This window comes from Acomys minous (genome assembly GCF_964271855.1).
Source record: "Acomys minous genome assembly, chromosome: 9".
Lineage (NCBI taxonomy): Eukaryota > Metazoa > Chordata > Mammalia > Rodentia > Muridae > Acomys > Acomys minous.
Genome location: NC_140490.1, coordinates 116,482,254 through 116,510,161, shown reverse-complemented (window position 1 = coordinate 116,510,161; position 27,908 = coordinate 116,482,254). Strand labels below are relative to the sequence as shown.

The 27,908-nt window shown below is 40.0% G+C and overlaps 2 protein-coding genes across 13 annotated transcripts in view; one reads left to right on the top strand and one right to left on the bottom strand.

Moving 5' to 3' along the window:
- The window catches only part of LOC311605071 (uncharacterized protein), a 74,087-nt gene extending 71,314 nt beyond the window's left edge, over positions 1–2,773 (bottom strand). For 4 of the 6 annotated variants that reach the window (XR_014781771.1, XR_014781772.1, XR_014781773.1 and 1 more), the window contains exon 1: positions 2,277–2,578. The gene's annotated coding sequence lies outside the window, so the exon portion shown is untranslated. Of the gene's footprint in view, positions 1–2,276; positions 2,579–2,650 lie in introns of those variants that run through there. The other 2 variants (XM_084795371.1, XM_084795373.1) reach the window with 2 other exon arrangements.
- The window catches only part of CNOT2 (CCR4-NOT transcription complex subunit 2), a 93,807-nt gene continuing 68,657 nt past the window's right edge, over positions 2,759–27,908 (top strand). For 3 of the 7 annotated variants that reach the window (XM_084795362.1, XM_084795364.1, XM_084795358.1), the window contains exon 1: positions 2,777–2,910. In XM_084795362.1, coding sequence (XP_084651488.1) covers positions 2,906–2,910 — 5 coding nt within the window. In that variant the 5' untranslated portion in view covers positions 2,777–2,905. Of the gene's footprint in view, positions 2,911–3,902; positions 4,498–27,908 lie in introns of those variants that run through there. The other 4 variants (XM_084795363.1, XM_084795359.1, XM_084795365.1 and 1 more) reach the window with 3 other exon arrangements.

Below are 27,908 nucleotides of genomic sequence, written 5' to 3'. Positions count from 1 at the left end.
CTAGTTGGCCTGCAACTCGCTATGCGGTCCAGGCTGGCCTAGAACACAGAGACAGGCCGTCTCGGCTTCCCAAGTGCTAGATATAAAGACCAGTGAAATTATGCCCCCCCCAAAAAAGCTTCTGATGCAACAGGACAGACGACTTAAAAATGTTATCAAGGGCTTACATCATCATGTTGAATCCGTAATAAATGCTACCAACTTATAACAGACTCAACACATGGAACAGAAGTTATACACGCGAACATTTGTCTGAAGCAAGTTCTTCGGAGCACTGAACTTTTTCTAGCATCCCTATGCCACACATTTATAAGAAATGTTCTGGGGCTGGAGAGATGGCTCAGTGCTTAAGGACACTGGCTTCTCTTCCAGAGGACCCAGGTTCAAGTCCTACCACTCACATGGCAGCTGACAACTGTAACTCAAATTCCAGTGGATTAGATAGTGGAGTCCACTCCCTCACATAGACATATATATATATATGTGTGTGTTTATAAGCATATATATACACATACATATGTAAATATATAAATGTACATATAAATATATAAATGTATATAAAAATAAATGAATTTTTAAAAATCCTAGGGGGGAAAAAAAGTTATCTTACCCAGTAAAACCCAAGCACAAAGCTGGCCTTTAATCTCAGCACTCAGGAGGCATAGGCAGGCGGATCTCTTTTGAGTTCCAGACCAGCCTGATCTACAAAGTGAGTCTAGCACAGCCAGGGTTGTTACACAAAGAAATTCTGTTTCCAAAACCAAAACCAAAACACTAAGCGTAATATAACTCTCAGACCTTCCCCCAGTGGAGGCAGCTCTTTTCATTTTAACACAACTGAGTTTTTAAAGTTAATATAGGTAAGAGGAGTAATGAATTACAAGTATTTGATGTTACTTACTTTTGAGTGTTTTCTGTGTTTTCTTTTTTTTTTTTTTTGGTTTTTCGAGACAGGGTTTCTCTGTGTAGCCTTGACTGTCCTGGACTCACTTTGTAGTCCAGGGTGGCCTCGAACTCATAGCAATCCACCTGCCTCTGCCTCCCAAGTGCTGGGATTAAAGGCGTGCGCCACCACGCCCGGCTTGTTTTTTGTGTTTTCGATATACAGGGTTTCTCTGTGTAGCCCTGGCTGTCCTGGACTCTGTGAACCAGGCTGGCCTCGAACTCACAGAGATCCGCCTGCCTCTGCCTCCTGAATGCTGAGATTAAAGGCGAGTGCCACCACGCCTGTAGATGTTACTCATTAATGTGACAATGCTACTATATACATATTAAGGTCTCCAAATAATTTGTAGCCAGATTAAAGTGATCTGTATTGTATGCATTTGTACATGTAAACTGCATCTACCTAGAGGTACATCCTCTTTTAAAGCACTACCTTAAGGCAGTAAATGTTAACTTGAGAGGAAGAGAAAGCAGAAGAGGCAGGAAGGAACTGTTGGGGGAGGGGCCACATAGGGCTGTGTCGTTTCTTCTCGAATTTTCCTGAAGTAAAACAACAAAACACAAAACGGTGAAATGGAGTATTTGATACTAAAATAAACCCTTTTTCTACTGGCTACAACAGTACCTGTTGGCATTTTAAACAAATTTACATATCTGCTATGTCAAAATACTTTACGTTTAAAATCATGACAAAGTTGTATTTTATTTCACAGTTGGCTTTTATTTATTTTTTTTTTTACTGTAATTTGCCTCTAGCTTTATGATAAATCAAAGCTATATATAATGGTCGGTGGGGTTAGGGCGGGAAGAAGGTAATTTTATAAGACAGCAAAAATTTTATTTACTTCAAATTAATAGTAATCCACATTAGTAAATTCTATCACTCAAACAGAAATAACAATACGTTATGAAAGTTGTAACTTGAAAACACAGAGGCTTTTTAGTAAGTTCAGTAACCATAAAACATGAAGTTTATGGATGTTCAAAGGGATAAAGTAAGAGTACAGTATGGTAATGAAAACGAATTTCACTTTCAGGGATAGGACTGTTTTGGAGTGCAAAGCGTCCCTCCCCTGAAGTTTCCACCACAGTCACAGTATTTTCAAAAGGTCTGGTGGATGGGCCAGCTGGTCACTAAGGTTTACAAAGGGCGCGCCGGGCAGGAACTAAATAAAGTGCCATAAACATGGCTCGGCTAGATTAACAACTCCGGGTATAGAGCCTTAAAAAGATTCCCCCCTTCCTCTCACCAGGTTTAGACCGAAAGGGGGAAAAAAAATCATGAAGAGGAAGGGGTGGGGTGGGGGTGGGGGGCGCAGAGGGGAACTCACTTCTCAGGAGGTGACGGCGACGTGCGGCGGGCGTTTGGGAGTGCGCACCCGAGCGCGGCGGGCTGCGGGGCTGCGGGGCCGCGGGAGGAGCGGAGCGCCGCGGTGGCCGCGCCGGCAGGTAGTAGCGGCCGCGGGGACGGTGTGCAGGAGGCGCTCGGGGGCGGGGTGACCGACACAAACACAAACACAAACACGCCGGGCGTCCCCCGGGTGGGCGGACCCACGCCGCCCCCGCCCTTCCCCGCCCCTGCACCCGGGGCCGCGCTCGGACCCCAGGGCCGCAGCTCCCGGCGCGGCGGCGGTCGGTGGAGGCCGCAGAGCCCCTCCCCTCCCCCCCGCTTCCCGGGAATCGCCACTAGGCAGCAGCGCCGCACCTCCGCGAGAGCCGGCGGGACGCTCGGCGGAACCCCGGGGAGGCTCGCGGGCAGCGCCGCGCCGCTCGCCGTCGGCCGGCGTGCAAGGGAGCACCCCGTCCGTTCGGCCGAGCTAAACTCGCCACCTTCTGCCGCCGCCTACCGCGAAGTCGGAGCGACGGGGGTCACGGCGGGGGTCAGAGGGTAAAGGTCTTGCTCCCAGCAGCCTCCGCGGTGGATACGTCGCCATCTTGGATCCGCGGGACAAGAAAATTCATGCGGTGAGTTTTTGGCAAATTTTCGGAAGTCTGGCAGCGGGGCGCGCGGCGGGGGAGGCGGATTGGGGGCCCCCGCAAGGCGGGGGAATGCCTCGGGGCTAGTCCGGTCGCGCCCGGGGCCCACGGGTAGCGTTCCGGCCCGCCGCTTCCCGTTGCTTTTGTCTCGGCTCCAATCGAGAGAGGGAGAGCGGAGCGGGCGGGGAGGGGGGTGGCGGCGCTGGAGGGAGGGAGGGAGGGGGTGTGTGGCGGGGTGGACAGGACGTAAAGCGTCGCCGTGCTCGGGCCGCCGCCGCCGCCGCCGCAGCAGCAGCTCCTCCGGAGCCTAGGCCCGGTCCCGGCCGCCCGCGACGGGGCTTTCCCCCGCACTCCGCTCCCCCGGCTCCCGCCGCCGGAGCAACCACTGCCGCCTTGCTGCTTCCTGGGGCAGAAGAGAAGGCGGCAGCGGCAGCATCCGAGGAGCCCCGGCCTCTTCAGACGGCTCTGCCACGTTCCCAGCGGCTGCTGCTGCTGCTGCTGCTGCTGCTGCTGCTGCTGGTCCTGCTGGTCCTTGAATCTTCCCAGTCTCGCAATACACGCGCATCATCCGCCACTTGTGTGGCTTTTTTTGTTTTGTTTTGTTTTGTTTGTGTAAGATGGGGACATCGGACTGGCTAACGGGCCTCAGGAGCCTCCAGGCCCTGAGATACCGAAGGGCCTTGCAAGGTGGAGGGAGCCGGAGAGCAGCTACGATGCTGCCTCTGCCACCGTTCGCGGAGAGGGAAGCTTCCCCGGCGGTGTAGAGACTTGAGTTCGGATGGTCCTGGGGCGGCGGAGGAACCTGAGACGCTTCTGTCTGAAGTTGCAAGCCCTGGTTTCTATTTCCGCCGGGGCCTCTCTACCTTTTGCTGTCTTAGGTCTTAACTTCAAAGTTTCATAGAAGAAATAAGTTGGGTTCAAAGAAACCCGGTAGCTCTTAATGAGGTACTGTTTGTCCAGGAGAAAGCTTGTAATTCCTGTTATCCGTAGGCCCTTAGGGAAAGCTAGTTGTAGTTTTCTTTTGTAAAATTATTTCTAAGATTTTGTTATTTGCATTTACTGTAGAACCCATTCGTATATTATTACCTCAAAAAAATCACTTACATACAGGTACCACTTTCATGGAAATCCTAGGAGACACCTCCACTTTTCAACATCTGGAAAACCAAGATTAAGAGTGTTTTGTTTCATTTTCATAAAATTGGTGCTCCAAGATTTCTCTTTAATCATCTGGACAGTTCCTAATAAAACACAACAATATGATCCTTAGATTCTTGGCAAATGGTAGGAGGTAAGATACTGAGTTAACCAGATCTGTTCACAAGGGAGGACATAGTTAATGTTCAAAACCGAACACATTTTCTGTTATTTTCCATAGTGAGAAGATTTAGAGATCGTGTCCCTACTGATTTCCCTTCCCAAACAGATAAGTGGGGCTTAATTTATATGGTGAGAGTGGGATGGAAACTCACAAGTGTATACTTTCATCACAAGTTTATGTTTGGGAGTACTTGGTATACTTGACAGCAGTTCCTTCCCAAACGTCAATGGATTCGCCTTTTGCAATTTTGTAAGGTAATTTTACCCCAGATTGGAAGTGCTGTTTAAAAACCCAGGACAGTGAAATGATTGTTTACATTTAGTTATTTGCCTTTGTTCACGTTTTGTCTTTGTTATATTTCTTAATGGTCCAAGATCATTAATAAGAACTGTATGCTTTGCTCTGTATCTAGTTTTTGATGTTGTTATCTTAAATCTGAAGGAAAAGTTCAGAATGCACAGAAAGACACTTTCTTCCACTTTTCACTTTTGCTGACTTTACAAAGACCCTTAATTTTAAAGAGGAACCTTTTCATTTTTAAAAATGATTTTTTGTAAGTAGTTTTTAATTCTAGACCAGAAATTTTAGAAATCTGTTTCCCTTCTTTTTCATTCCTGTTAGTGCTTTATTAATACCCAGAAGTTAAGGTAGCACATGTGTTGGCAGAGCACTTTGGTTCTGAAGATACAGTGTGGAGACACTTGTAACCTTTTCAGATGCCGGAGGCTGAGCATCATCACCTGCACACTAGCACAACAGTATATGAAGCCCTTGAAAAAATTTTCTAGAATGCTTAAAAAATTTCGTATGATGAGAAATGAAGCAAATTGATGTCTGTGAGTGGTTTGTATCCCATTTATCTGAGAACTATCTGATTTTGAATGTGAAATAAAACCCCAAAAGATATACTCCGTAAAAATGCTTACCTTTATAGTTTCCCTGTTTAAAGGTGGGTGCTTTTTGGTTTCTCAGAAATACCTTAGGTTTATTTAAAACTTCAAAAGTAAATATATTGTACTACTGGTAAATTAGAAATACTGGAAAACTTGTCCTGTTTATTTTTTAAGTAGGTGCTGATATTAGCAAAACTTAAACTTTGATGGACCATTATAGAATTTTTTTCACAATCCATGGGACAGTATGATTACTTCCTTTTTTACAAACAAATTTGCTTGACAAGAACATTTGACCTTCATGTGTAAGTAGAACATGAACAGATAGCAATAAACCAGTACAAGTAACAGTTTACAATTTTGTACTCTTTTGAAGTGATGCTAAGTGACATTATCTTTTGATTTAAATTTTAACTGCCCAGTGAATGACATAGCTTACTGGGTAAAGGCATTTGTCACCAAGCCTGATGACCTAAGTTTGATCCCAGAGACCCACATCATGGAACAAGAGAATCCGCTCCCTTAAGTTGTCTTCTGTTGGTATCCATACAAATAAATAGCTACATATAAAAAGTTAAAAACTCCTCTGTGGAAAGTTCATTGCGATAGGACACATTTAGAAGCAGAGTATAGATCCGTGTGTTTGAGTTAACACTGGAGGAAGACTTACAAGAGTGACAGACTTAGGAGAGATACTGTGAAGTATGATTTTCTTACTTAGATTTTAGTGGTATTTTTAAGAGTTGTGTTTTAATTATGTGTAAGTGTGCTTGCATGTGGATAATGTGCATGCATGTTTTCTGTGGCTGGAGGAAGCCAGGATTACAGTTAGGAGCCTACTGACATAGAAACTAGGAATTGAACTCGGGTCCTTGGAAGAACAGCAAGTGCTGTTAACTGCTGAGCCACCTCACCAGCCCCTCTAGTGGATTTTGTGACTCAAAACACAGTAAGTCAGGGTACCAGGTTAGGCAGTTTTTGAGACAGAATTAATTAGCGTTGTGCTGTAATTGAGTGGACTTTCTTAACAGTGACACATCAGAGGTCTACTGCTATGACAGAAGCAGCTCTTGGTTCAGGTGACTGTCCTTCCTGGCCAAGAGTGATTTTTACCTTTGATAGGTGAAGGAATTGAATTTTATTGTAACATTTTCAGTATGGGAAAAAGCTGTACCCAAGATGGTATCTACTGTAGAAAATTTACATTTGAAAGGAACTATAAGGAGAATTAGGGTGTATGGTTCTAAAAATAGTTTTATAATCTTTAGCTTAGATAGGCTTATTGAACTCTTTAGTAGGTTTTGTTTTGTTTTGTTTTCTTATTTTTGTTTCTGTAGTTATTCTGTGTAGTGTCAACTCTTGGGACAAGTCATGCTCGGGTAGCTTATAGCAGGAGTGTTTTAGAAACTAGACTTGTTACTGTGCTTTCTGTTGTCTGACCTGAAGATCGTTTGTCTTAGTGTATGACTCCTAGGGGAGGGATAAAATGGTTGACAGTGTCTGACCTTTGCTATGGATGCATGGCTTATACAATATGCAAATGTAAAATTGAACTGTCTAGAAAGTTAGTTTTCCTTTGCTAGATACATACATTTTGTATATGATCAAACTCAGGGTCTAAGTCCACTTAGATTAAGTATTTTGAACTCACTTGCCCTTTAACTCTGAATTTTTTTGCTTTTCATTCCTAAGCATGGGTGTGTGTGCACGCTTGTGTTTTGGGAGAGTTATGTGTCACTCTTCTCTGTTCCGTGGTAAACTCACTCAGACTCAGTGTCATTTTGTTCATGAAGTCTTTCTTGACACCCAGGCCTCTGCCTTACCATTACGGAGTATGTCACCGTGGATCTTAATTTACTTTTCATCTCTCTTCTACCATGACCTCTACAGGTCTGAGCAAGACAGGGCTCTGGGTTACCTTTACATACCTGGTATGTAATTAATGCATAGTAGTTAGAGTCTCAAGAAATATGCTTCAAGCAAAGCAATTGCTAGGTTAGGAGTTGTTTCTTGAATCTCTTTGTACAGTTTTACTTTTTTATTCATAACTTACTCCTTTACCTTTTGGAAAACAGGTAACTTGCTTCTTGAGAACTGTCTGCAGAGTTTGTGGGACTTTGGAAAGAATATTAGCACTGCAGTATTAATACTGTTTTGCTTGGGGTATTTGGATCTATATTTCTAGCTGTACTTTGCATGGTAACAGGCATTAGTGGAAGGTGACTTGCAGTACCTAGAAGGTAATTGTATTTACAATACTTAGCCATGACCTACTAGATTTAAACTGTTTGATGTTGGATTCTTTTTGTTTGTTTTCTTCTACCTTTTCCTTCCTGATGCCTAGCCCAAAGTTCCCTTCAGAGGTGGAATTCTCTAGTCTTTTTTTTTTTTTTTTTTTAATGCTGAGACTCAAACCCAGGACCTTGGCACATACTGAGTAGGTGTTGTGTTTCTGAGTTGCACTGATCATATCATCTAGCTTGTATATTGCAGTTCATAGGAAAGTTAGGTGAGATGCTTTAATATATCTTTAAATCTGGCCCATTTCCGCTAGAATTGTTCCTCCTGACCAAATAATGGCTCACTTAAATTTTCTAATACTTTGATGTAAAAATGTTAATATATGATGTATTTGTTTTGCATTTTTGGTACAGGGTCTCGCTCTGTAACCCTGTTTGTCCTGCAGTTTGCTGTGGAATTACCGGCCCTGCTGAGAGGCTATTTTGAGAACTAATTTAGCCTTTCAGAGTCTTGAGTGAGAGACCCTTAAAGCTATGAGCCAGCTTTTTTGATCCTTTTTAGAGACATAGAAAACAAAAACCGGACAAATGGTTCTCAAGGCTGCATTGAGTGGAAATGCCAATGTGTGACTTATAGAAACTCTGCTTACAGTGTTCTTGTGGCTTACGTGTCTTCCAGAGACTTAAGTTACTAAAGATCCAAAGGATTTTTATTTTTTAAAAGAATATGCTCCAGTACTCAGGACTGACTCCCCTCCCCCCCCCCCCCTCTCTCTCTCTCTCTCTCTCTCGTTCTGATAGGTGGAAGCATATTAATGTGAAGGTAGGGCTCCACTTAGCTGGGTGTGGCGATGCACACCTTTAATCCCAGGAGAGGCAGACAGATCTCTTTAATTTTGAGGACAGTCTGGTCTACATTGCAAGTTCCAGATCAGCCAGGGCTACACATTCAGACACAGTTTCAAAGGGGAAAAGGAAAAAAAAAGAAAAAAGAAAGTCTCCAGTCAGTAATGTTTCACTGTGCCAAGGAATGATAAACAAGCCTAGTTGAATATTTAGGCAGTTTGGGTAACATTGAGTAGACTTGCCTTTTTTCCTCACCAACATACTGATAAAACATTTTCCATTTATATATCAGATGTATAAATACAGCTCCATTGCGTATAAGCATCTGGACAAAATGTAATGACTGATTATGTAATAGTGTGTTTGGGAGAGGAACATTTGGTTTTCTGTCATGTCTGCCAGGAATGAGCTTTTATGTCTTTTTACATTGTAAATTATGATTCTCCTGCATATAGATTTTAGTTGTTTTACTTTTGTTTCATAGATTAGTAAAATAGTATTAAATTTACCATGTCATTGAAAAGATCTGATTTGTTTGGCTTTTACTACTTAATATTTTTAAAATACGTTTACGGTTTGTAAAGCACATTCACAGTATTTTAATTTTATATGGTTGTCACCTTAATGTTAAAAGTAGTTAAAATTTTAACATTGACATTTATAGAGACAGACTAGTCAGGCTATTTAGATTAGTATTAGAAACAGGGAAAAAGGAAGGGTTTTTGTTTTCAATTAGTCTAGACTCTAAAGTCTCATTTTTAAATTTATTTTTTAGTATTACTCTAAGAAAAATATGGTGTATCAAGTTAAGTAGGTATAAGTGGACAGTTTTGTTTAGTTTTCATCTGTAAATTTTATCATGTAAATTTAGGGTATTTAATTGAAGTGATAGAGAAGTTTAAGAGTAACAGCAAATTTCTGTTTCAAGCTGGGTGCCCTAACAATATTCAGCAGCTACTCAGGTTTTTAAAAAATGATAAACATGCATTGAGAAACACTGAAGACTTATAAGTAATAATATTAAAATGAGACTAGGCAGTAATCAGTCTTTGATGGTACATTTTATACATTTCCCTAGTGCACAATCCTGAGAGATAATATGCTGGGTGGATAGGCTTTGAGCTTTGCCTTAATTTGGTGTTCACAAAGTAGTGCATTGAGAATGTAGTTTTTATAACTTTTGTGTGAGTAAGCATGTCTGATGAGCAATTAAATAAGCTATAACCATTCTGATCTGTATTGCCTTAGAAGCTCCAGGTCTGAATTGGCATTCTAGATGGTTTTAGCCATCTAGATGTGTGTGTGTGTGTGTGTGTGTGTGTGTGTGTGTGTGTGTGTGTTGAGATTCAATTGTTTGCTCAATGTTAAATGCTGGTCCTGGGGGTGTGTTAGGAATCTAAATAAGTATTTGCCTTTAAGGTAATGTTCTGATTAGTATTAGAAGGAAAAATTAAAAACAAATAATTTCAGAATGTTAGAACCTATGAAAATAAAGGAGGGTAAGGGGACATTGACTGGTATTGGGTGAAATTAGATTAAATGGTGTTGAGAGGGGCTGGCCTGTGTTGTGTGGGGGTATCATTTAAACACAAAGGATAAAAGAAAAAAGCTATGCCAAAATCTGGGTGAAAGATGTCAAGGGAGAAAGAGTAGGTGCACTTGAGGTGCAATTCAAGTTTTTTGTATGCTTTGAAGAGAACAGTAAATTTCATGAACAATTAATGCTTTTTGCATAAATGAGGTGAACTCTAACCAGGCAAGAGTGGTTAAGACATAATCCTCTTAATAGGTGTAAGAGTGGGTCCTGTAGGCTTTAGTGGGTTTTAGCAGGTCATGTCCTCACATGGGGCGTTATTTTTCCTTAAGAGGCCTTGAAGAATGTTTTCTAGATCTGACAGAACTGACATCAGTCTGTATGATAGAAAATTATATTGGAGGACAAATATAAAATGACCTGATTTGCATCTCCTTAGAATAATGAAAACAATCAGGGTTTTAGTTTTGTGGTATTAGGTCACTGGCATTCCTTACACCTTAGTAGTGTTTTCCTGTCCGGGAAGTCCCCCTTGTGTAGTAGTTACTGTTGTTTGTGCTTGCACCTAATCGTCTCTCAGGAGTTAGGGTTAGGATGGCCTAGGTTCTGAAGGGTGAGTTGGTTTTCATAAAATGGGGGGGAATGACAGGGGGATCCTCCATAGTTCTTAATGAAATTCTGAGATCACGTACAGATTAGCTGAGGGAATAATGTAGCCACCATTTCAAATCTTTAACATTGGAGCTTTGGACTTTTAAACAGTGGAAGTGATCAAATCTTTGTTTCAGGCAATTTTAGATTCTATATCTGACAGTTAAAAAATCCATGGTATAATTGTCAGTATTGAAGAATTGTATTTTCTCTGTTGGACAAATTATTTTGTGTTGTTAGCAAGATTTTGTTAGGGACTTTTAAATTGGTAGTTTTTATCTTTTGGAGAACTTGCTTGTGATCCATATAAGCTAGAACCATAATTAAAACTTTTTATGTAAATGGGAAGAACATACTGAGTTTGGAGAACACAAAGTTAGAATGTTATTTGACATAATATTTTAAGTGGGTTTTCAAAATTTCTAAACTTATCCTGCCTTAGAGTCTATTCTGACTGAATTATTGCCTGGCTTATCCTTTCTAAATTTCAGTTTTCTAATTTCTTCAAATGAGCATAAGCAACAATAGTTACCTCATGGAATTGCAGGAGTGAAAGTTCGTGTGCTGTTTGTCTGTTTTTGGAAGTGCGGGTTACATTAAGATGTTTCTGAAGCAGATGAGAACTAGTAACTTCAGAGTGTAACTAAGCTCTGTATCAAGTCCTTAGGAGCAAACAAGAACAGTCTTATTTTAATGCTCTGCGTGTTTTTTTCCTGCTAGGAGTTTTGTTTAGATGACACTGGATGAACTGAGATATGTGTTATTTGAGGAAATATACTTTAATTTTTAGCATTGCGCACTCTGAAGCACTTTGCACAATTCAGAGCACATAACAGACATGCGAGGGGGCAATGGAGTAGGGTGATGGTTAAGGCTAAAGGGAAGAAAAGGAACCAGGAAGAGCAGTTGGTGCAGGTCCTCAGTGAGAACAAAGCACACCACGTAGGTATGAAAATTCCATAATGACATCCATTATTTAGTATACTAACTAAAAAAAGTGATAAAGGGCAAAACCAAATCAAAACAACAACAAAATACCAAGTATTAGCACACAGAGAAAAAGGCTTCCTAACTGTTGTTGGCTTGGATAGATCAGTGCGTCAAGAGACAGAATATATACCCATTTTAAACGGACTATTTGAAGAGACTCTACTCCTAGAAGACGCGATCTATGTTGGCTGTGTATTGGAGCAGAGCTGTTAGTTTTGAAGAGCCTCAGTTTGTCAGCAGTGTGTTGCCTTCCAGTGTTGCTGATGGCTATTGGGAAAGGAAGAGAATTTAGTTAGCTTAAATCACGTTGAAGTAGAGTGATAGTGATTCCTGAATAAGTTGTACTGAAACCAGTTTTCTCTAAAGGTGTGTGAGTGAGTGGTTGTGTGATCGCTCCTGTTACTCTGTGATTCATTTACCACTTTACATTCACGAATTTTGTATATTTAAATATCCAGCTGATGGACTGAGAGGCAAAGCTATTTAGCAGTGTTCATTTTAGTAAGCCACTTAACAGTGTTAGTGTGTTTCTGCATGCTAAAGTGCTGCTGCTTTGCATTTGAATGTCATTTGATATAAGCTCTCCTTCTTGAGGAATACACATCCTGTGTAGTCTTTGGGTCATTCAATTTTTTTTGTAACTGTATTTGTGTGTACCTTATTGTTGGCTACACATATTTTCTTGTGCTTGTTTTCTTTCCTTAAAAATAAAAAGCCACCATTTACAAACAGAACATTGAGAATCTCAGCACAGTGATTTGAAACCCTTGTGTGAGCATTCCTTGTATGTGTAACGTGTATGACTGACACACTGGTTTTTATTCCTCCTCAAATCTTGAAGATTTCTTTTGGGTGCTGAGAGTTTTGGAGTATTAAAAATAAATGCCATATAAGGAAAAGAGAATAGTACCAGATATTTGTAGTAGCAAAGCAGGCAAGTGAATCACAGGATCTGGAAAATGATGGTTGTGAGCTGAGTTTTGCTTTTACTTCCATCCTAGTGAAAATCTAGTTATTTTACATACTTGTTAGGATTTCTGATTGTTTCATCTTATTGTTATAAAAAGAAATACTAAAACTTCAGAAACAAATCTCCAGATTTTTTTTTTTTGCCTAAAGAGTGAATTTAAAATAAAAGAGAACACATCTAAAATTTATTTGTAAGATATATAAAACTTAGAAAGTATACTTTTGCCTGTAAATCCTGGTCAGGGTGAACTTTTTTTTATGATTTTGATAGTTTTGTTAATGATCGTCAGGCACAGAATGTACCCAAGCATCATATGTTTGTTTATGTATACCTTAGTCTAAGAAAAGACTTCTGAGCACCTTAAAAAAAAAAAGCTTAAAAGACCTTTTGTTTAATTCATGGGTATTAACTAGAGAATTAATTCTTTGGATAGCTTATGTCCTACAATATATTAACAAGGTTTTTATCTTTAATTGTATATGCCAGTGTTGAGGAATGTTAATTCAGAACATGGCTGTTCTGGCAAGAGATCACATCCAGCGACCTTCTAGGTCTGTACAACCTGGCTGGAATACAAACACACCTTTAATCCAGGAGACAGAGGCAAACAGATCTGAGTTCAAAGCCAGCCTGGTATAGAGCAAGTATCAGGTAAAGAAAAGCTTAGATCCTGGTGTGGTGGCACATGCCTTTAATTCCAAACAAAGGTAAAGTTAGTTTGTAGAAGGAAGCAGCCATGTTTGAAAGTGGTGTCCAGTTGAGTGGCAGAAAAGGTGACAAACCAGAGATTTGATAGAATAAGATATGCCCAATTCTCACAAGAGAGAGGAAAAGGAAACTACTTTTAAGGGGCAGTACAGAGAGGAGAGGAGGTAGTTTTACCAGGAGAGTAATATAGAGACAGATTATAGATAGAGAGAACTCAGGTGAAGACCAAGTGAGCCAGAGAATGAGAAGGAGCCAGAAGATTAGAGCATTTGCTGAGTTAGTTTGAGGCCAGGCAGAGCAATTCCAGGCTGAGAAAGAAGCCAGATTGAGTAAGTCAGCTGGGAGAGGAGTTTGAGCCAGAACAGCTGAGTTGAACCAGCCAGCCCAGAGCTCAGAAAGAATAAGAAAGGATGAGCTTATTAAGTGGTAAGCTTCAGAAGCTGAAAACAATCTAGACCTAGGTTAGATTGTATGGAGGCTAGAAGCCTCCAGGACTCCTAAGATAGCAGGAGGCAGTGAGCCTCCCAGACAACAACTGAGCCAGGAGAGTAAAAGTCAGCCTAGGAGAAGTAATATCTATGTTAAAATGTCAAGACATCATTTAAAATGTGGTGGATATACTAATATTTTGGCTTTTCTGACAACTTTATATATATATTTTTGGGGGGGAGAGTTTTCGAGACAGGGTCTCTCTGTGTTAGCCATGGACTCGCTTTGTAGACCAGGCTGGCCTCAAACTCACAGAGATCCACCTGCCTCTGCCTCCCGAGTGCTGGGATTAAAGGCGTGCGCCACCACACCCGGCCTTAAATGCTATTTTTAAAATGGTATCTTTTCTGATTGTTTTAGATAAGTCAGGAAAAGAAAACATTCCTTAATTTCTAGCTTTCAGGTTGGTAATTTCAAGTGTTTTTATGTACTTGGAGGAGGCTGATTTGGAATTTGTGGTTTACTTTTAAAGAGAAATCTGTAATTTATCTCATAAGTTTAGATGTTTGTGGGCAGATGTATATCATTGTAGCATTGTGAACTGATAGTATTATGTATTGATTTAAAAATTATTTACATGCTGTAAATTGAACTCAGTGCTGAAGAAAGCACACAGTAGAAAGGAGTAGCAGTCTTCCTCAGAGAAGGTGGAGAGTGACGCCGAGCGAAGAGGAGAGGTAAGAGTGTCAACCTGGACCGCTCCTTGGCGGACAAGTATTGCCTGCTGCTACGGGTGTGTGTGGGTACTGTAGTCTTCCTTTCTCTGCTTGATTAAGTGATGCAGAGTAGTGTAGGCAGTTTGGAAGATTAAGGAATAGATTTCAGGAGAAGGGGAAAAACACCTTCCAGAGATATCCAGTGTTTCCCTTTTATTAAAGGTAAGCTGTTTGAAATAGTTTTTAGATAGTTTAACGTTGTCAGAGAGGCAAAGCCAAATCAGTTTTGTAGAGAAATTTGGATCTTTGATTTGAAATCTTAATAAAACACAACAAAAACTTAAGACTGTGAACATTTTGTAGTGTGTGGTATTTATCCTAAACAGGATTCTTTTTTTATTTTTGGTTTTTCTGTGTAGCCTTGGCTGTCTAAACAAGATTCTTAATGGCCAAAGCACCACTGACTTGATTTTTTTAAATTTCTGAACACTTAATTTAATTTTTACTTTCATAACTGGTAAAATCCATTTTGCCCTTTTTTGTATACTTGAGCGTTTCTGTAGAAGCTCTTCCTGCACTGTCATGTGTATATGACATGAACTTGAGAGTTGAAGCTGGGCTGACATGTGCTTTCCAGGCTTAAGGATTCTCCCCCACTGCTAAGAGGAGTAGTTCCTGGTGCACGTGGAGCACTTGGCACACCCTGCAGTGCGCGTGTGCGCATTACACCTTAGCAAGTGTACTGACGCTTCTCTAATCTGTTCCTTAGCACTCACCTGTCTAGTGACCGTCGCCTATCTGAAGTGCTTGTGGATTTTTATGTTTCGGAACACTGGCGTAGACTAGAGCAACTGAGTGTCTTTTATTGGAAGCCCCCCCCCTTTTTTTTTTTAATGAAAGCTGCCCAACATGCAGTAAGTCATAAAAGAATAAAGTTTTTGCCCCTCTGTACTACTGTTCATGGGATTAGGGACTAAGAGCAGTCTATGTTCAGGTATTTTCAGTGCTGGGGATCAAATCAAGGCCTTTCCACGTGCAGGGCAGGCGTACTCTGACACCACAGCCTCAAGTCATTGTTGACTATATGAAAGATTTTTCAACAAAGCTGTTCATGTCTTCCTGATGATTTTTTTCTTACATAAATTTTGCCAATTCATATCATACCAACTACATATGAGTTGCCTACTGAATAAGGTTTTATACAATTCTTCTAAAATTTTAAATGCAAATGTTATTTTTTAAATTTGTGTTTTTTAATTTTCTGATTTAAAAAAATATCTGTTAAGCAAATTATAGTTTGTGTTTTTTCTGTTCTCGTTGCTAATAACATAGAATAATAATACTAGGCTATTGCTGGGTGGTGTGGCCCACGCTTTTTAATCCCTGCACTTGGGAGACAAGGCAGGTGAATCTCTGTGAGTTTGAGGTCAGCCTGGTCTACAGAGTGAGTTCCAGGTCAGCCGAGGCTACAGAGAAAACCCTATCTGGAAAAAAACCCCAATCGTTGCCGTCATCGTCATCATCATCAACAGCAATAACAACATCTATAATCCTAGCCCTGGTACCTGCTGAGCATCATTCTGTGTTTCAGGAGAGGGAATTAAGTAATATTTAATACCACACAAACATGTCAATGTACAGAAATACTCTTCCAAGATTGGTCAAGTGATCTTTAACTAGGTACACTTGACGGTATAGTAGTTTCAAGAGAATTTTTGAGTAGTTTGCTGTACCAACTATTAATGTAAAATGTAATGAAAATACTAGATGCTAAAACCAGAATCTGTTTTCATTAGTAAACTTAGGTTGTTTGGAGGGCTTCAAAGCCAGTTTAAGACCTGCTTGTATTTGGAATGAGTGGCTTGCTCTGTAGGGGTAGGTGGAACCCAAGTGAGTTTTAGTTACTGTTACATACTTTGTGTTACTAATTCATTAATTTCATTTGATAAATATGATTTTAACTTATGTGGCAGGCATTGTTCTAAGAGAATATAGCTTCATAGCATGTACTGTGGTGGCTGGTGATCAGGTTATGAGGAAAAAGAAATCAAGGAAATATGGAAGATGCATAGGTAACTCAGCATGTCTTTTTCTCAGAGAGTGCATGGGTGAGCCTGCGGTGAAGGAGAGCCCTGTGTTTGTCCAAGGGACAGCAACTGGGTATTAGCTGTTTACCTGTGATGACGGCATGACTGGCTGGGAGCTGCCACCAGGGCTGCTGCCAGAGGGAGAGCACTGTAGCACAGCGTGTTGACTGGAAACAGACTGAGGTGCAAACTTTGGGGCATGTCCTTCGCTTTAATGTGTATCACTTTTATACCACCATGAATTGTACAATAGAAATGGTTCGAGTTGGGAAGCAATTGGAGGTGTGTGTGTGTGTGTGTGTGTGTGTGTGTGTGTGTGTCTGACATTTCAGAGTCCATTCATGATTTAAATCCCTTCTGAGAAATTACAGTTTAGTAAAGAAACCAGGTGATTAAATTAAAATTTAAACTAAGAGTACAAAGCAGCTAAGACAGAATAATGTAGTACCAATTTCTGCCAGTTATTATCTAAAGCTTTTCAGAAGGGGAGTTACTGTTACATAGGCTTCTGAAAAGTAAGATGTCTTCATACAAGTTCTTTCTCAGTTAACAGCTCACTGCTTTTAACTTCCATATCCATAGGAACTGATACCTTTTTTAGTTTTACATTAAATTTATTTAGGGAGTTTACATATTATATCTGGCACTATTTAAATGGCCTTTTTTGTTTTTACACATCTGAACACCTGTGTAAATATCACTGTGGTTCAAATACTGAACATTTCTGTCACCTCTTAACATGAGTAATTCTAGTCAGTATTCATTTCATAGCCCAGGAAATCACTAATTTGCTCCCTGTTGGTGTAATTTAGCTTTTTTTTAAAAGTAGAGGTATAAACAAATGAAGTTGTAGATAATGTTTTCTTTGCTCAACAACCCCTTTTTTAAAGTAATGTTACTCAATGTTGTACTTATTTAATATTGTATTGCATTTTGTTATTACCTATTTTCTGAAATGCTTTTTCACATGTGTTCCTATTTGGTACAGTAAATACACTCCCTTTTTCATGGCTAAACTACTTTTTAAAAACAAATCAGAAATATGCTTAAATGTCTAGGCCTTAAATTGCTGCACTTACATTTATACATAGGTTATGAGAATGGGGTGAGTGAGTGAAAAATGTACAAGGTTTAGTGCATAATAGTATTCACTCAAAGATTAATTTTTTGGCGTAGTTTTCTAAAGTGAATTGAGTATAAATATGAAGCTTATATTAACCATTTATTGCTATATGTTGTTGTAATCTTATGATAGTATGTTTTGATTACATGTTATAAGCTTGACAACAGGAAATGAAAGTTCTCCAACTTTGCTTTTTTTCAAAATTGTTTTGATCAGTGTATGTCTCTTAAATTTTCATTTGACTCTTAAGAACAGCTTGCTTAGTTTTGTCAAGAAGCCAGCTGCAATTTTAATAATGACTGTTTAATTTGCAGATCATTGGGGTATATTGCTACTTCTGGACTTTGAACATGGGGTGACTTTCTGTTTATATAGTTCTTTAATTTCTTCCTATTATTTTTTGCAACTTTCAGTGTATAAATTTCGTGCATTAAATCTAAGTATTTTAGTATGTGATGCTTGAGAAATGGGATTGCTTTCTTTTTTGGGTTGTTCATTGCTGCATGGTAATGTAATTCTTACATGTTGATTTATATACCTCATACCTAAGATAAGGTAAAGATTGTAAAAATCCAGACTGCTTTTCAATTGTTATAAAAATCAGTGTTCTAGTGAGTGCCTTAGGAATTTTTTGTAGATCATAACATCATCTGCAGTTAGGGGCAGTATCACCTCCTCTCCAGACTGAACACTTATTTCATTTTGTTGCCTAATGACTCTGTCTAACATCTTCAGTACAGGGTCGAATAAAAGTGGCAAGGGTGGTCCTGCTTTTAGAAGAGAAAACATCCAGTACTTCATCACTCGTTATGCTTCTAACTATGCTTTTTTTGTTTTTGTTTTTTTTTTAAAGCCAGAACTTTAAAGAAGTGTGTTTGATTCATTCACTTATTTGTGTGGGCACACCTGGGCCATGGTCTCACACGCAGTTCAGAGAACAGTGTGCAGGTGTCCTGGGGGGTTAAACGTGGCCCCTCAGGCCTGGTAAGCTCCTTCCCACTGAGCTGTCACTCCATCTTTTCATGAAGAGTTCTCACTGGTGTGAGGATGTCCCTTTTGGTTGGGTATTTTTGTTGTTGGCTTGGTTTTAGATTTGCTTTGAGTTTTAACAACTGGACCTGCTGTGTATGCGCAGGGTGGGCCTTCACCTGGCACCCTACTGCCTCTGCTTCTCAAGTGGTAGGATTATAGGTGTATATTATTTCAGATGATTGTATGCGTTTTGGCTTCTATTTCAAAATGGATGTTAAGTTGCTTAGTGTTTGTATGTTGAACAAGATTTGCTTCTGGGATAAATCCCATCTAGTTATTGGGTTTAACCTATTTTGTATGTTGCTGGGTTTCATTTCCTGATAGTTTATTGGTTTATTTTCATATCGTAGTTGTAGTTTCATTTCTTGTCATGTTTTTGGTGGTCTTAACTGGGTAGTAATGGCCTGGAATGATTTAAGAAGTGTTTTGGTTCCTTATTTGTTTTGAATTGGTTTGTAAAGTGATACTAATTTTTTTTTCTTCTAAATATTTGAGAAATTTCTCACTCAAGCCTCCTGGGCATGGCCCTTTTCCCCTGTTGCAGTCTCATTACTTGTGATGGGTCTGGTTTTGACTTTTATTTTTCCTGTCAATTTTGAGAGCCTGATGTTTTACGACTTTGTCCATTTCTTCTTTCCATAGTTTGTTAGTATGAACCTGTTACTTCTTTACCCTTCTTTTAATGTAATTATGTTATTATTATGTCCTTTCTTTGTCAGTTGTTTCTTGTTTCTTTTTCTTGGTTCGTTTAGCTAAAAGTTTGTTAATTTTGATTATTTTTTCTAATTACCAATTTTAATTTTTGTGTGTCTTGTTTCTATCATCTGGATTCTTCTCTGTGTTTGGTATAATTTGCTGTTCTTTTCCTAGTTGTTTGAGGTAGGAATTTAGGTAGTTATTGTTTGGAGATTTATGCTCTTTCCTTTTCTCTCCACTTTCCTCTCTCCCTCCTTCCTGTTGGCCTCCTCTCCCTCCCTTTCCTCCTCTCTCCAAGCTCATGCTAGTTAAGGCTGCACCACTGAACTACAGATCGTCTCCGCCTTCAGATATCTTAAAAATGTAGGCATTTACAACCAAAAACTTCATACAAGCACCACCTCATTTATATCATGTAAATTTTAGTATCTTGTACCGTTTTTTCCAAAAATATTTTCTATTTCATTTTATGTCCCCCCATGCTTTAACAGTTAGTATTTAAGAAGAGTGTTGTTTAACTTGCACAAACTTGTGGATTTTTGCAAATCTCCTTTTGTGTTATTTTATTCTGCTGCACTTGTGTAGCCTACTTTATTTAGTCCTTTCCAATTTAAAACTTACTTATGATCCAGTTTGCCATTATCCTGAAGAGTGCATATTTGGTTGTTTACTGTCTATTTTATAGAGGTTTGCCGTCTCTAGTCATTCTGTATGCGTGTTAGGCTCTGGTTCTCATGGCATATCGTCTAAGCCATTATGTACATTATTAAAGTTGTTCAGCTACTGCTGTTGAGTTGGCTGTTTATCAGTTTTATTCAGTTGTTTTATTTCACTTATTGTAGATTTGTTTTCTGGATACATTCTGTCCTTAAATATGCTGTGCACTGGTGAAACTGCCTGGGCCTAGGATGCTGGTAGTGGTTTTCTTAGTTAAATTATTCAAGCAGATGCAAAGCTGTTCAGATTCTTATCAGGAATTTAAAGGACAAAGTTATTTCATCTAACTTGTCTGTTTGTGAGAGTTGTTCTTGTATTTTCTAATCGTCCTTTTGATGCCTGGGAGCATAGTAGTCTTGCATTTTCTGCATTGACAGTTCTAACCTGTTAGTCTCCCTAAGGTGCATTTGATTCTTGCCTACTTAAAGCTAAGCTCTAAACTGCTATTTCCTTCATAGTGTACTTTTTAAAAAAGAATTCTGTGTGCCCCCTCTGACATGTCCCCTTGCATCGTTTCTACCCTCTTAGTTGTTCTGGAAGGTGTAATATTTTATGGTCAGCTTGATCTGTCTTTTAAATCTAGGCACTGGAAATTAGACATTTCCACAAAGTACTGCTTTACTTGCATTTCACAATTTTTGTGTTTTTAATTCTTGATCAGTTTATTCTGCCTTTTATTGTGATTTATCCTCCATGTCCCTAGTATATTTCTTTTTTTGGTCGTTTAGAGATTGCTGTAAGAATTACTTTGCTTTTGGAAATTTGTTTACTAAAGCTGTGGATTTATCCGAAGACATCCTTTGTACAAATGCAATTCTTTAAAATGTATCATTAAAAAAAAACCTTAGTGTGACCAGAATTTCTGCCTGCGCACGCACGCGCACACACACATGTGCTCACACTCATACACACATGCACATTTCCAGCTTCCTGGTTCTTGTGATCACATGGAGAGAACTGCAGGTGACACGTATGTACCCAGAGTGAAGGGGAGCACACCCCGACAGGGTGAGAGACGACGCTGTGCGAAGGGATCCCTGGCCCAGGTACATTTTAGGCAGCCCGCATACGTGTTCTCACACCTGTAGTACGAAGAGCTTCCCTCAGGAACTTTGTTCACTCCACATGATTGACAGGCTTATTTGGATTTGTTCTTTAACAGAAAGCCTCCAGCTGTAAATAATCCTAAAAGATTCTAATAGATATCTAGTGGCCTTTAGGGCAGTTCAGAATGTTACTTCTCTTGGATCAGAGGTGTGACTCAGACTCCACTCTTCGGATCAGCATTGAAAGTCTGCACTGCAGTCCTTGGTTTTACCAGATGCTTCTTGTGAGGGGCACCTATCCCGACAGCCTCCAAGTTTCCCAGCGTCTCACTAGCTACCTGACATTTGATGTGCAGTTCATTCTCTCTCAAAGAATTTGTGATCTTGGCTGCAGGTTTAGTTAAGTAGACCACTTGCTGTGCCCAAACACAAACACAAAATGCTTGTGTTTTGTAATTATAGTGGTCTTTGAATGTCAGTCTACCCTGTTAGTGGGGGTGTATGGCTTTTCTCCCCTATTTCTGATTTTTGTTTATATGGTCTGTTGTAACTGAGAGGAGTATTGAAATAATCAAATGTAAAGTTGTATGTGTTAGTTTCTACTTTCAGGGTTACTATTTTAGTTAGCTTGAAGCTGTCTTGTTAGTTACATATAAGATTTTATGTCTTGGACTCAGTTGATAAGGTGCTTAAGGACCTGATTTTGGTCCCTAAAACACACAGTTTAAAAATGGTGTAGTGCTGCGGGCTTATATTCTCAGGGCTTAGGGGTTGGAGACAGATGCATCCCCAGGGGGGCTAGTTGGCGAGCCAGCCTAGCCTGCCTCCTGAGCTCTAGACTAGATAGAGATACTCCTACTCCTAAAAAGGGAGGTGTGTTCGCTTTCTTAAAGCCAGGTCACGTCAAAGATGATCTAGTCTAGATTTTGAGCCAGAAATTCTATTTCTGATTCTATTTTACCCAGCTGCCACTAATTAGCTATATGTATAAGACTTTCCCAAATTATAATTTTTAAAAATCTTTAATACAAAGATATTTAAACTAAATGTGCTCTGAGAGTTTACCCCAGCTGTCTTATTCTAAAGATTTCAAACCTTTATGTTTTCTGAATGGCTCTTGGGTGAGATATGCAAGTTCTTTCTTAAAATAATACTTCATATGTACAAAATCAGTATGCTTCTGAAAGTGCTAGTTGTATTAGAATATTGGTTTAAAATAATGATTGCGTGTTCAGTGGCATGCTTAGTAACATGATGTAATAATACATTGTAATGTTCATACTAATACTGGTATAAATGGTAGTTTGAATTTTGAAGCAAATGAAATGATTGGGAATTCCTGAATTTCAGTGGTGACACAATCCACAGGTGCAGACAGCTATTAGATCTGTGGGCTCTCTACCCAAGTTTCAATTAAGTAAATACCACGATTCAGTTAGTGGGTTAGTAAAATGTAGGTATTATTTCTCCTTTGACCCTGCTTTAGTAAGTATGTCACTGATAAGTAAGGTAGGATTATACTTGGATTATATTGAATATTTATGCTTAAATGATATGGGAAAATTAGAAGATAGGAACAGCCATAGTATTCACAAGGTGGAAAAGACATTGGGGAGTCAACAGGAAGGTCTGTTATAGTTAGGCAACTGTTAAAATAGCGGAGAAGAACATGCAAAGCGTGCAGCTTAGTACCTTGAAGGTCTTCATCTTTAAAGGAATTAAAGTTGGAGAGTCATAGAAAGTCTAGTCATCTCAAAAAGCCTGGTCCTACATAGGAATATCAAGGGTAGTAAAAACAATTGTATTTTAAGACTTTTTTAAAAATGGTTTTTAGTATCCAACTTTCAAAATTAAGCTTCTGTTTGCTGTTCTTATTCTTGCCATACAAAATGTTAATATGCATTGCTTTTAAAGGAAATGGTGTTTTCATGCAATTGAAGTCAGTAAAACATTCTCAGAGTATTTTGTGGTTCATTAATTCAATAAAGTATTATGTTATCTGTCACTGTTTGGTGCTTGAGATAAAAGTGATAAGCGTAAAAGACAAAGGGCCTCTTTAAGGGACTTAGATACTAAGGATTATGCAGACAAAACAACTGAACAAAAGTCAGGCAGTTGGGTGGCCAGTGAAGGCTGTCGTGAAGACAGACAAGGAGAAATGTCAGTGCCATGAAGGTGCTTGGCAGTGAAAAGCTCAATTGAGATCATTGGAAAACAGGAACAACTGCAGAGACCCTAAGTTAAAAGACAAGGTGTGACAGTGATGACACTCCTCCTCCTCCTCCCTCCCTCCCTCATTCTTCTTCCGTTCTTTCCCCTTTTATTCTTTTTCTTCCTTCCTCCATGTACCATAAGTTATCTCTGCCTGAATGCCTAACCCTCTTTCTTCTCTCCTGCTCTGTTGCACTCACTAGCTTTGCTGTGACCCTCCTCTGCCTGCAGTGCTCCTTCATCCCGCAGCTGCTTGTATCTGAGGAGCACCAGCCTCGCACGCTTCCTTGCCTTACTGCCTGGCGTTGCTGTTAGTTGCTGTCCCTCCTATTTCTTCACTCTCAGAGTCATTTTATATCTCTCCCCTGCATGGACCTGACGTGTCCTTTCATATCCGTGCTTTGAGCTGATGGCTTTGCTTTGTATTTACCAGAAAAACGGTAACTGAAGATTGAAGTAACTACTTACTTAAATCTGCTCCTACTTAACTTTCTTGTAGCAGTATACCCTGTGTCTAAGTTCAGTCTCTTAGACATCCTCCCCACATCTACTAAAATCAGCTGCGTTCTGTCCTACCAAACTTTTTCTGTGAGTACATTACTGTTGCTGTCATAAAACAGCATAACCAAGGGACACCAGGCCATCAGTCGTGGAGGGGAGGCATGGCAAAAAGCCGCAGGCATGGTGGCTAGAGCAGGATGCTCAGTGCTCACATGCTTTATTGTAAGCACAGAGCAGAGACGGAACTGGAAATGACGGAGTCTTTAAACTTGCGAAGCCTGGTTCCAGTGACAGACTTCCTCCAACATGACCACACCTCTGAAATTTCCACAGATGGTGCCACCAACTGGGGACCAGGTGATGAAATTTATGAGCCTATAGGGGACATTCTCATTCAACGTAGCATATGCATTATCTCAGTGTGTTTGTGGCTTATACACTCTATATATTCTTTCAGCCATTTTTTATTTCTCTTGTTTTTTGCATGACTTCTGTCACTCCTTGTTTAAAAATGTCCGTATTTTATCTCGTCACTCTATTCTTATCGCTTGTGAAATTACTCTGTAGTGCTATTTTATTTCTGTTGTCCAACCAAAGGTGTTGCTATGAAGTGACCTTCAGATGACTGCTGTGTAGGTAAACACAGAGATTAGTAATATGGTACTGATTTTTAAGGAAGAACTTTTCAAACAGGTGATTCTTAAAATCAAACAGATTTTAAGAATATCTACTCAGTTCTCTTTAGTTTTTTATCTATTTTACTTTTGCATGGAACCAGAACACATGTCTTTATCTTCATATAACATGAGGAGATTGAGTTGTACCAGGTTGTGCAGTTTATTTAAATGTAAAGCAGCTGCATTCAAGAAACCCCCTTAACATCAAAGACATCACCATGTTGCTGTGATAAGAACCTGGCAAAAGCAACTTAAAGGAGAAAGGGGCTGTTTGACTGGCAATTCTAGGTTACAGTACTTAGTGTACTTTGATATATATATCTCCTTTAAGGTTAGGAAATTCTCCTCCTCCTCCTCCTCCTCCTCCTCCTCCTCTTCTTCTTCTTCTATATTTTCTATGCTTCTGACCTGGGTTTTTTCTTCTGTATTCCTATTATTTGATTTGGTCTTTTGATAGTATCCCATATACCCTGGACGTTTTGTGTCTGAATTTTCACTTTCAGTTCATTCGTTCGTTCGTTTGTTCCTTCCTTCCTATTTTATATACATTGGTTTTTTTTGCATGCATCCATGTCTGTGCGAAGGTGCCAAATCACATGGAGCTGGATTACACACAGTTGGAAGCTGCCATGTGGGTACTGGGAATTGAACTCCCTGGAAGAGCAGCCAGTGCTCTTAACAATTGAGCCATCTTTCCAGCCTCCATTTTCAGTTCTTAAACCTTTTTATTCATTTCCTTCCACTGTTGTGCTTTCATAGATATCTTTAAGGGATTTATTCATTTCTTCTTTCAGGACCTCTATCATATTCATAAAAGCTCTATTAAGGTCTTTGTCTTGAGCTGCAGCTCTGTTGGAACGCTCAGAGCTGCTGAGGTAGGGTTGCTGGGCTGTAATGGAGACATGCTGTCCTGGCTGTTACTGATTGTGCGTTTGTGATGGCATCTAAGCATCAGGGTTGAGGAAGTTTGTAATTGTAGGTGTGATATCTGGCCTTTTGCTGCTTGAGTGCTTTGTTCTTTGGTTTTTGTTGCCATCTCTAGTTCTTAGGAGAATGTGTCAGCTGTGTGCTTCCAGGTATTTTTATGGGATCCCGCTAGGAGTAGTGTAGAGAAATATTAATTCAAAACATGACTGGTCTGACAGGAGATCACATCCAAAGACCTTCTAGGTCAGTGTGAGCTGGCTGGAATACAAACATGCCTTTAATCCAGGAGACAGAAGCGAATAGATCTGAGTTCAAGGCCAGCCTGGTATAGAGCAAGAATCAGGTAAAGAAAAGCTTAGATCCAGGCGTGGTGGTACATGCCTTTAATCCCAAACTAAGGAGTTTGTTTGTAGAAAGAAGGACCCATGTTTAAAAGTGGAGTTGTGGAAAAAGTTACAAATCAGAAGATTTGACAGAATAGGGTACGCCCAACTCTTAAGAGAGAGGAAAGGGAAGCTACTTAAGAGGCAATTTTACAGAGAGAGGAGGGAGTTTTTACCCGGACCGTAATAGAAAGATGGGTTGCAGAGAGAGAGAGAACTCAGGCTAAGCCAGAAGATTAGAGCAGATTGTTGAGTTAGAGGCCAAGCAGAGCAATTCCAGGCCAAGAGAGAAGCCAGATTGAATAAGTCAGCTGGGAGAGGAGTTTGAGCCAGAACAGCTGAGTTGAACCAGCCAGCCCAGAGCTCAGAAAGAACAAGAAAGGGTGAGCTCATTAAGCAGTAATTCTCAGAGGCTGAAAACATTCTAGGCCTAGGTTAGATTGTATGGAGGCTAGAAGCTTCCAGGGCTAGGCCTAGGACAGCAGAAGGAGACAGTGAGCCTCCCAGACAACAACTGAGCCAGGAGAATAAAAGATACTCTTACGGAGTGGCTCCTGGGGGTTCCAGGTAAAATGTATTTTAGGTGTTGGGGGCTGAAATTTAGGAATGGGAGGAAGGTTGAGGGGTCCACACGAGGGAGGAATGCAGGGTTCCCCCAAGATCTGCTTAATACCCTGCGGATGAGGGCAGAGAGTGACCAGAGGCCACAGCAGAAGGTCTGCGATGGAGCTGAGCTGGGATGGGTGGGGATTGTATTGGAGGGAAGGAGGGAGTGGTGACGATCTGAAGTGAGCTGGTCTGCTTAGTCGGCTGAAGAGGCCTGCAGGTTCCCAGGAAATGCCTGTTTGGGTTCAGGGCTGGGATAAAGCAATCAGTGGGATGGAGGAAGCTTAGAGGAGAAGATGTGTGTGACCCACTGGAGATGGGTCTGGGCGGGGATTGGAGTGGGGCCAGGAGCTGTGGGAGTTTAGCAGGGAAGAAGCAGAGGTGGCCTGCTGCAGAGCTAGAGGTGAGGCTGGGGGCTTGGATTTGGAGGAGTGCCTACCTGGTCAAGTTCAGTCTGAATTCTTTTTCATATAAAAATATATGAAAGATTTGTCCATGTTGCCTAAATTAATAGTTCCTTTTTATTGTTGGATAACATTCTATCATTGAAATAATCATTTTAGCCATTTACTAAGAATGATACCCTTATTAATAGGAGCATTCTTACACTGGCTTAGATGTGAACAGAAATTTCAATCTGATAAGTAGTAGATAGAATTACTTAGTTATATATTAAGCCAGTATTTAACTGTATATTGCTAAAACTGTCTTCTAAAATGACTGTCACTTTTAAAAGTTGTCTTATTTGAATTTTAGAGCTCTTTAATGCTAATCTCTTTCTGTACTTAAAAAAGTTTCCACATTAATGGCATGCTCTTGTACTTCCTGCAAGGGTAGGGTGGGGGAAGGATGCTGAAGCAAACCATCTCTTGTTTGAGGCCAGTCTGACCTAGAGTGCCAGACCGTTGCTTTAAGATAAGTTACTCTGGTCTCTGGTGCTCTGCATCAATCTTGAGGAGAGTCATTCATTAGCCAGCTCCTCTTCCTCTGAAAGTCTTCTAACGCTTTCTCTGCGATTTTATTCTGCAATATTATGGTGACTTGACTGTTATTCTCCTTGAAAGCTATTGAACTTGGATCTGTGGATTTATATGTTTTCCTTTTAAAATTAGAAAAATATGGCTTTGTCTTTCTTGCTTTTCCTGCAACAATAGTTATCAATGTTAGCCTTTGAGTGAGGAAGAGTAAGAAAGTATTTTTCTTTACATTTGACTCTTTAGAAGATCATGCTGAACCTTAAAAGGTACATTTTGATCATAAAGTCAGTGATGTTCCATATTATTATATTTTAGCTTTCCCCAAAGGTATGATTTTACATAATATAGTCCATTATTGGTGTCAGAAATGTCATACCTGGTCTACTGACCTAGCTTAGATTTTACCAAGTTGTATGTTCTCACTTTTTGGTGTGTTTTTATCATTTGATGATAATCTGTTGCCATGCTATTCAAGCCAGGAGACAGAAATTGTAACCATAGGGACATTTCTTTGTGCTGACAAAGCTTGTTTGATATTTGATGGTCACCTTGATTGAGTTTGAGATGCCTGGAAGGCTGGTAAAGTGTAACTTCTTATCTTTGGGAGCTACTGTTAAGTCATTTCCCCAGCTGGTAACTTTATGGAGTTGTTCTATAAGTTGTCTAACCCACTGGTGCCTTCCCAGAGAATAGCTTGTTAGGAGG